This window comes from Cuculus canorus, chromosome 3 (genome assembly GCF_017976375.1).
Source record: "Cuculus canorus isolate bCucCan1 chromosome 3, bCucCan1.pri, whole genome shotgun sequence".
Classification (NCBI taxonomy): domain Eukaryota; kingdom Metazoa; phylum Chordata; class Aves; order Cuculiformes; family Cuculidae; genus Cuculus; species Cuculus canorus.
Window position 1 is genome coordinate 102,036,872 of NC_071403.1, and position 9,785 is coordinate 102,046,656.

General features: G+C 43.6%; 1 protein-coding gene across 1 annotated transcript in view; it reads left to right on the forward strand.

The window, feature by feature from the left end:
• Window positions 1–9,770, forward strand: part of CMTR1 (cap methyltransferase 1) — a 28,914-nt gene extending 19,144 nt beyond the window's left edge. The window contains exons 13-24 of the mRNA XM_054061257.1: window positions 5–184; window positions 582–638; window positions 1,621–1,678; window positions 2,335–2,403; window positions 2,578–2,709; window positions 3,198–3,320; window positions 4,027–4,118; window positions 4,746–4,814; window positions 5,915–5,962; window positions 6,551–6,663; window positions 7,753–7,861; window positions 9,629–9,770. Coding sequence (XP_053917232.1) covers window positions 5–184; window positions 582–638; window positions 1,621–1,678; window positions 2,335–2,403; window positions 2,578–2,709; window positions 3,198–3,320; window positions 4,027–4,118; window positions 4,746–4,814; window positions 5,915–5,962; window positions 6,551–6,663; window positions 7,753–7,861; window positions 9,629–9,761 — 1,183 coding nt within the window. The 3' untranslated portion in view covers window positions 9,762–9,770. The remainder of the gene's footprint in view (window positions 1–4; window positions 185–581; window positions 639–1,620; window positions 1,679–2,334; window positions 2,404–2,577; window positions 2,710–3,197; window positions 3,321–4,026; window positions 4,119–4,745; window positions 4,815–5,914; window positions 5,963–6,550; window positions 6,664–7,752; window positions 7,862–9,628) is intronic.
• Window positions 9,771–9,785: the final 15 nt, after the last annotated feature.

Here is a 9,785-nt window from a genome sequence, read left to right on the forward strand (position 1 = left end):
GCAGGTATGTGATATGCAAAGGATTGAAGCTGGGGATTGATGATGTGCGGGACTATCTCTTCACGGTGAACATCAGACTCAACCAACTGCGCAACTCTGATGTGGATGTGAATCTTGTTGTACCATTGAACGTGATCAAAGGCGATCAGGATTTCTATGATTACATTGTCCAGTCCAATGAAAAGTGAGTGTCCATGGGGCAATGAGATCTGCTGGATGTAGGCAGGTTAACCAACGTGCCTTTCAGTTGTGGTGTCTTGCAGTCATGGAGGTACTTGTTGATGCTGCTGTGCTGCTCTTCTTTTTCTCCCTGAAAGGCTTAGCAGAGCAGAGAGAAATGTTGTATACTGTTAGTGATGGTTTAGCCTCTGTGTACTATGTAGAAAAGAAAGGAAAATACTGCCAAGTTCTTTCCAATGGTCTTCCTGTCACTTTGAATCATGTTGGCAATGATCCGTCACTGCTCTGAGAATCAGACTGGCTTCCTACTGTTGTTCCAGCATTCTTACTTGTATTGAACAGTAAGGCAATATTGGTCATGATTAACTTGTTTCCTGACAGAAACTTGTCTTCTCTTTCAGCCACTGCAAAATTCAGATAAAGGCACTAGCCAAAATTCGTGCCTTTGTTCAAGACACGTGAGTATCTTCCTCTAGCTTTCGGTGAGGACTGCATTAACTTACTATAAATGAACTGCTTTGCCATTCTTTAATGCATTTTTTATTTGAGCTGGTACTTGGCTTGGCCTTTGGAGGCAGGAAAGTGAAGAGTGCTTTTAGGTAGTTCAGTTTGTGTCTCTGCCCAAGTTATTTGCAGAAATGTATGGGTTGCTGGAGGGTTCCTGAAAGTTGATGGTCTATTATCACCTTTGAGAAGGCTTCTGTGCCTGACAGGCTTTCTGGTTACCGTAAGTGGGCCTAATTCTTAGCAGAAATTTAAGCAGGAAAGTAAATAACTCCCAACTGATATGTCCAGTTTTACAGTAACAATCTAAGTTGGGTGTAGTTCCATAGTTCTTAATCTTCCAGGGACAATTCAAAGCATCTAAGTTACATACCTAGAATTACTGAGAGCTTATGATGTGATTTTCGTGCATAAACTAAAGCCACTGCAATGTTTGGCTGTTTCCCTGGCATGACTTTTCTGTTCATGTATCATTCAGAGATAATACATAGTAGAAAGTTGAGTGAGTTTGGTAGCCAGAAATTATATAACAGTTAATCCTAAGATTGACAGTGTTTTTTTTGTGTGGCCTTCAGCAGGTCTTCATTGCTATTTGTAAACAAGGCTATGTACCCAGCTCTTGAAGATGAGCATAAGTTCATACTAATGCATAACTATGTGAAAACTTCTTGAATGTATTGATGCCCAGTGGCACTTCTATGGAGTGGAGTGGTGGCTGCTAATCAGTAGTGCAGACCACAAACTTAATTTGGGGGTTGAAGATGAATGGAGGGTGGGGAAGGCAGCATCCTATTTTGTGTAACCTCTTGAAGAATAGTGCATTTTTGTCATTGCCAAGCCAGACACCAAAAGATGTAAGTTTTGTAGGGCTGGGATATGTAATGCTGCAAGAGCAAGGATGTTTCACCATCTTAACAGTCTGCTGTCTTTCTCTAGGACGCTGATTGAGCCACGGCAGGCCGAAATCCGAAAGGAATGTCTCCAGCTATGGGGGGTAAGTAAGCTGCCAAGCAGGGAGGTTGTGGAGGTGTCCTTGCTGTGGTGGAACAAGAGTGGACCTGCAGCACAGATAGGACTTTCTAGCCAGAGGTTTAGTACCTTGTCATGTGGGAAAGTCAAAGACCATTTCAAGCTGTTCATGTAAGCACACAGGATGTTTCTGATTCATTATGTGCATGGCTTAACTGAGCAGGCTTCTTTGCTGTAGTTGAGAATATTTCATCATGCACAAAGTGTGAACTCCGCACCTTGTTCCCAAGCAGCAGGGCTCTCTGAAAGGGCTTGTTTCATGAGTCTGCAGTTTCTCTTCTCTGAGCTTTTGACTGCACTGAGTCCATAGATATTGGCAGTCAGTTTCACAGACTAATTCTGTGTTTTCGATGAAACAACATTTCATTGAAACATGCACGAAATCAAAGATATAGCCTGAAACTTTCTGAAGTTCCCCGTTGTTTCCTGTGAGATATGGTATGCCTATGTTAAATTTGCAAAACACGTGAGACCTTTTATTTGCCAGATGACCTCTCCAGCAACTAGAATCCAAAGAGCTGGAGTTTCAGGAGGCAGGTTGTTCATGTATTGAAACCAGAAAGGTTCTATGACTGTGCCAAAGAACAGCACTTCTTATCCATCATTTGGATTTGTTTTCAGATTCCTGATCAGGCTCGTGTTGCTCCTTCATCTTCAGATCCCAAGTCCAAGTTCTTTGAGTTGATCCAGGTGAGACCTTACTTAAAAGCTTGTTCTGAGTCCTTTCCTACAAATAGAACTTTTTCCCATAGGAATTACGAGACATGGAAGCTAGTCCTGGATGATTGTATCACGTAGAAGTTACGTTTACCTACCTGTTGATGTGTTGTGTCTAATTTGCCTTTTCCATACTTTGCTTTTTAGGGCACGGACATTGATACCTTCAGTTACAAACCCACTCCTCTGAATCCTAGTACACTGGAGAAAATTCGTCAGGTGTTCGATTACCGGTGTATGGTGTCTGGAAGTGAGCAGAAGTTCCTGTTGGGGTTAGGGGTAAGTGCTGAGAACAGTGTGAGAGTTTTGCTGCTTCATTTCAACACTGCTATTCTGCCTTGCAGTTTCATCCCATCCTTCCCTGTACTCAAAGGCCAAAAAGGATCCCCATCAGGAGTCCCTTAGACTGCTAGTTATTTTACATTTCTTTCTTCTGACTTCACTGCTTTTCACACTAATTAACTCTGGTTTTGTAATCGCAGCCTACACAGACCTGTCCTCTTGGTGGTGTTTCTAATTATCTTCACTGTCCTTTTAAAGGTGTTCTATTTCTGGTTCTTTATGAAAAGTCACTGGCAGATTACAATATTTGTTTCTTTGCTGTAGAGATTAAGGTTCTTCCTTAAAACTTCTCACAAAGAAACTGCCAGTGACAGCCTAGGATAAAAAGTTTCTATGAGAGCTGCTCTACAGTTAGTCAGAGGTCTCTCCTCTACCTCTGCTGTCGTGAAGCTTTGGCTGAATCTGTCTCTGCCTTCCACACACAGAAATCGCAGATCTACACCTGGGATGGCCGCCAGTCAGATCGCTGGACAAAGCTGGATTTGAAAACTGAGCTGCCACGAGATACCCTTCTCTCTGTGGAGATTGTTCATGAATTGAAAGGAGAGGTGGGAAACTAGTCACTCCCTCACCAAGTGGCTGCAAACTTAATGAGCGGTTTTGCCTGTTCTCTGTAAAATACTGCAGTATAAATATTTCACGTTTCCCAGATACAAGTTTTTTTTTAATATGATCTTTAGAGGAACTGTTACGGATTAAGTTCTTTTTTTTTCTATCTAGTGCTAGAGATAGGCGCTTTTAACATTATTTTGAAAACACTTTGGTCCTGACATGCATCTGTTGTCCTACAGGCAGCAGCAGATGACATAGCTGAAATGACTTAATGTTTTCTGTGGCTCCCTGAGTACATAACTGCTCAGTAGTGACTGCAGGCCTTGGGGAAAATATTCTCTTGGTATATTCACAGTGTAAAGTACTGCTGTCTGGGAATTTGCCTGTCCTCTGGCACTTCAGATGAGGGTGCTCTAGTGCACTGGGCTTTGTGCTGTGGTACCTGATAAGGCACAGAGAGCTCGTCATGGCAGCTGTGGTCCTGCCCCATCATCCTTCTCTAAGGCAGAACTGTGTAGTTGAGATACACCAGTTCTTGGAGGACAGCACTGTACAATGGGCAGCAGGGAATTTGTGTGCTTCTAATATCTGGAGAGGTGCTTTCTTACTATAATAGAATTACGTCCTGTAAAATACTAGGCTATAAATCAAGGCTGAAATAGCAACAGTCTGAATAGTAAGTCTTTGTATTGCCCTCCCTAGGGAAAAGCTCAGCGAAAAATCAGTGCCATCCACATCCTTGATGTCTTGGTGCTGAATGGCAATGACGTTCGGAATCAGCATTTCAACCAGAGGTATGTAGAATCTGGAGAAGCTTCTTTCTTGTATGTGAATAGGAATGACTAAGACTGCATTCACACTAAAAGCAGAATGCTGAGCACAGAGAGACAAGTGCATTTAGCTGAAACGCTGCTACAGAGATGAACTGTGAATGAACCTGCCCTCGAAGTGAAGTGTGTACAGCTTTTTCCAACTGTATCTCTTCTGTGTATGAGGGCAGATCTAGCTCCTTTCTTAGTCTGGAGCAAACTGGGAGCAATTTGGGTAAACTGAGCATCCTGGGAATATGAATGAGCGTAACTGGCTGAGGGAGAAGGAATGAGCCTCTCTGTTTCCTTTGTTTGGGGCATAATATCCGTACCAATCCTACTTGCCTGCTGATACATCAATGTATTTGGCAGCATGTGGGCTTGTAGAGGAGGCTATGGCAATCCATTCCTAACGGATAAAAGCCAGTATCACTGGCCACTGGACTTGGAGGGCAGAGTGAAACAAAGTGTTGCTCAGTACCCATTTGGCTAGCAGTGGAGGCAGTTTATATGTACTGAAGTGTCTAATTGGTTATTCTGCTGAAACTATTGCCTACCTGCTGTGCCAAAGTTCTTGCTAAATTACTGGTTTCTCCTTCTGTTTTTGTTTAGGATTCAGCTGGCAGAGAAGTTTGTCAAAGCTGTTTCTAAACCTAGCCGGCCGGATATGAATCCCATCCGGTGAGTGATGACTCCTTCCCTCAGCCTGATGTGCTTTGGTTTCCATATGTTGGAGGATGTAGACAAGGAGCCAAAGGAAAGTAAAATTTTAACCTGAAATTAATAGTTATGTTCAGTGGAAAAAGGCTAGAAGCCCTTTAAAGATCTAAGATAAATGTTGATAGTGGAGAAGTTGTGCCCTCCTTTCACGTATCAGGCAGCCGTGTTTTCATCATAGGTGGATTGGCTGGTGCCGATTTCAGATATGTGCTGCAGTAGGTCTACCACCAAATTAGCTTAATCATTGTGAAGACATCTATGTCCTTGTCTGCCCTGAAGGGTCAGCAGCGGTACAGAGATGCTGATGAGTAGGTAAGTGAAGTGCTGACCAGCAGCTGCAGTATCCAAATGGTTAGCCTGAGGAAAAGGCTTAAGTTACAATGGCAAGAAAGTTCCTGACAAAGGGCTTTAGTTGCCTCCTGACCTTCCGTTTCATTAATTCTGCTGTGGCGGAGCATAAGAGCGTCTTTGTGCTGGATGTCAGATAGGTATTGTGGACAAACCAGCTTTTGTTTCAGAAGCTGTAAGTGCTGTGATATTGTGAGAGAAGCTGGAGAAAGGGAAAGAGGATGTTCTGCTTGGCAGCTTAATCAAAGATAATGAGTGGAAACTCAGTTAAACGCAAGAGAAACAGACTATAAGTGGAGGAGTTCAAAATTGTTGGGGAGGGCTGAAGCGAGGAGTAGAGCTGTTGAAATGGGTTATAGAGGGGTCCTTTGCCCTTCTGAAAAGGCATTCAAACTTTGAAGCCTGATGCTGAGGCCAGAACCTGCCTGGGGCTGACCTTGGTAGATTTACCTAATGGGAAAACAAAAATGCCCAGCTTTCATTATTCTTCCTCTTCTGTTTACTCAGCCTGAGGTAAAAATATAGGTAGGTGTCAGGTTTTCTCAACCCAGGAGAATAAAGCACTGGAGCAGAAGATTGAGGAGAAGGATGAACCTTAGTCATGCCTGACCACCTCACGCTGTGCAAAAAGAACTGTTTGGCTGCTCCCTGTAGCCGGGACAGAAAATAAGGACAATTTTTTTAAAAATCACTTTTTTGTCTTTTCACCCCAGCGTGAAGGAAGTGTACAGACTGGAGGAAATGGAGAAGATTTTTGTGAGGTGAGTGACTGGCACAAATTAGAGACTTTGGGGCTATTGAGGCTATCAGCCATCAATGCACAGGAATGGGAGACGTGCTGATCTGTGCTTGAGGAGTCCTAGAGAAAGAGCTGTTAGAGCCCGTGCAGCTGGTGGTTGCTGTTTCTGAGATGCTTCTGACTCAGAGGATCATCTTTCTGAGTTGTAATGCCGTGGATGTGGCCAGAGTGCTTCCCAACTGTAGGAGTAGCAACGGTGCTTGAGTTTTTGTGTGGAAGTGTCAGTGGCTTCTCAGTGGCCTGAAAGATTAAGAGTTCATACCTAAAATGGAAGCCTGATCTGGATTAAGTGTGGTAGATCATCACAGATCCTTCACTGCAAAACTTGATTTACTACCTGATCTAGACAGCTCTGGATGATTTCTGTAGTCATGGGGTGGGGGCAAGAATCTTAATTCTTGAGGATGTAATGATTTTGTCCTGTCACATGCAGTGCTGGCAGTTTTCATGGGGACAGTATGGAGAGGGTGTGCAGGTAGTACGTTGTGTGCAAGAGGATGGTAGAGGAAGAAACAGGGAATCTCTATCACTGCCTTCTCTCAACATTTAGGTTAGAGATGAAAATCATCAAGAGTTCAGGGGGAATCCCCCGGCTATCCTACACTGGCCGAGATGACCGGCACTTTGTACCCACAGGACTCTACATTGTACGGACTGTGAATGGTAGGAAGAGGAATCCTCTCTCATTTAACTTTTCTCTATATCTTCAAGTAAAATGTATTGATCAGTGTCATGGTTTAACCTGGCAGACAGCCAAACACCGTGCAGCCACTTGCTTACCCTCCCTGCTGCAGTGGCATGGGGGAGAGTCAAGGGAATAAAAGTAAAATTTGTAGGTTAAGATAAAAACAGTTTAATAGGACAGTGAAGAAAAGAGCAAATAATAATATAAGGATACAAAATGAGTGATGCACAATGCAGTTGTTCACTACCTGCCTACTGACTGACTGATGCCCAGCCCGTTCCTGAGCAGTGATCTGTGCTGGTCATCTTCCCCGAGTTATATACTGAGCACGATGGCATATGGTCTGGAACGTCACTTTGGGTCATGTGTCCTGGCTGTGCTTCCTCCCAGCTTTGTGTGTACCCACTTGCCAGCAGAGCGTGGGAAGCTGAAGAGTCCTTGACCTAATATTAAGTACTACTTAACATATCCATGTTTTCTGTTGGTTCTATCAATAGTACTCTCATACTAAATTGAAAACACAGCACTTTTCTAGCTATTAGGGAGAAAAATTAACTCCATCCTGACCAAAATCAGCCCAACCAGGTTTACTCCTTTTGTAACTTGGTAAAAAAATTAATAGGAGTATTCCAATGCATAGAGATTAACTGTTTGCATGTGATGAGGGTAACTTGGATTTAGATAAGGTTTAGGGCATTTATGTGATAGGTTTTTCTGTTGTGGGTGGATTAGTTATTGTGTGCGTAATTCCATTTATTTACGTGACTGATGACTTTATATTTTAATGAGATCATAATTTGTCATCAAGAAGATATTTTCCAGAGTAATGGCATATGGAAATATCCTGTTTGGAATGTCAGCTTTTAAATGCGGGGAAAAGGGACTTTTCTCAGTGAACAGAGAACAACTTGGGAAGCAGGTCTTGGGGGAGGGAAGGAAAAAGGAGTAAAAGAAGGATCACAATTATTCTTATAGTTTCTGCCTCCCTGCTTGCACTGTATGTATATTTATATTGTGCTTTCTTCACCTTTCCATTTTCTGTCTGATACCTGTGACTCTTCTGCAAGATCCCTGGACAATGGCATACAGCAAAACCTTCAAGAGGAAATTCTTCTTCAACAAAATGACCAAGCAGTCGACATACGACCTCCCTCCTGAAGCCATCGCACCCTTTCAGTGAGTACCAGCCAGAGCTGGGGCTGTGGAAGGATAGCTGTGTGCCGGTTTGTGTGTGTCTGGGTATTTGGAAGGGAGTTCAGGTCTTGTGAATTAAGTTCTTGCAATTGTTTGCAGTGCAAGTGAAGCTTGGTCACCAGCAGGGTGTGCTGCAAAAGCTGGCATCTTCTCGGACTTTCAGGAAACTGCTGATCTGGATTTGAGAATTTTGCAATTAATTACTATGAATAATACATATCTCTCAACTTTGTTCCCCTGTTTGCAGGAGACTACAAGTTACTGAACCTTCCTGCACACAGGGAAATGGAAATTGAGCCTCAGTAACTGTAACTTGCTGCATCTCTGTATTTTAAGGTGCTTGCTTGGATGCTTGCTAGTTTTAAAGCAAATTCCAATTCATTTAGTCCAGGCTTTGGAATAAGCTCTAATTAGCTGTGAGCTGTTTAAAGAGAGAGTGAGAGAGAAAAGCAGCAGCTCCTTGGGAAAGGTTGGAGTGGCTTGTCATTTGACAGTCATTAACACTGTTGCTGCTGAACCCCATCTGTATCTGTGGAGTACTAGGCTGAGGCCATGTCTCAAGTACAGCAAATCCTGAGTCTGTGAGACACCTCAGGGCTCTGAGGACTCTATGCAGCTTGCCCCCAGGTAGTCTCAAGAGAAGACCTCCACTGCCACCACCTCTGAGCAAGAGCTTGATACCAAATTGGGCTCCTGATTTTCTCACTTTGAATCTCCATACCTACCTTACAGCAGTGCTTTTAAGAATCCTTAAGCTTTCCTTAACCAAGCTAGATGGAAGAATGGGCTTAAAACTGTAAAAGCAGAGGCACGTGATGCTTTTTCCCCACTATGTGTCAGGATGTACTCAGAAGTAAGCCAGCATGAACCTGCATGAATGGTTGAGGGGGTGGAGGGAGGCTTGTGTGGGACTGCAAAAGGGATGTGCTGTCTTGTGGTTAGTGAGTACTAATGAGTCTATAATTAGCCACTGACATGTGCTCTTGTCGCTGTGCTAGTACTGCTTTGTTAGAACAGTAGCACTAAATAAGCTATGAATATTAAGTGTCAGTAATTGTACGAAACTAAAGGCTGCTGTGTCGGCATTTTAATTAGTAGCTCTGTTTTCATTATGGCTGGGACTGTGTTGATGTGGTGAAGGAGGGCTGTGCTTGATGGATGGAATAAGAGATGGCATTGTAGGACCAGAACTCTCACCAGCCAAGTGGAGCTTCGTTATTGCACGCGAGGGGAAAGAGGGGATGATCCTAGCTGCTTCTGTACAGTGTCAAGTGCTGTTCATTAGCAAAACTCCATAGGACAGCTATTACTGATTCTAGCAGGTTTGTGGTGAGTGATTAGACTGCTGCTTGTTGCTACTGCCAGACTTTCTAAATTCTTCATCAAAGGCCTTTCCGTTGTCTGCAATGACAGTTTCATCATCTCAAAAACTTAGGGGGTGGTAGGTTTTCCCTAATGACCTGTCGCCTTCCAGCAAATTCTGAACTGAATCTTGAGTGAAGCTAGAATTAACACGTTTGTTTCCATGGAAATCTCTTGGGCTTGGAAGTTGCTGTACCTTAAGGGCTATAGAGTTTGTAAGGTGAATGAATGCACTGTTTTTTTCCTAGGGCACCCCTTAGACAGAATACCTCTGCCTGGCTCCCACTGCAAGGGCAGCTGTCTCTGTAGTGCACTTTGTGACTAGGGTGACAGTGTTTTCCTTCTCCTCTCCTGCCAAAATAATTTTGCTTTCTTCTCTGCCCACAGTGTCTGCCATTACAGCCGACTCTTCTGGGAGTGGGGGGAAGGTGTCAAAGTGCACGACTCTCAGAAAAGGAAAGATCCAGAGAAGCTATCAAAGGAGGATGTCCTGTCCTTCATCCAAGCACACTACTCCTAACCCTGCTCTCCTGAGGGGCGCAGG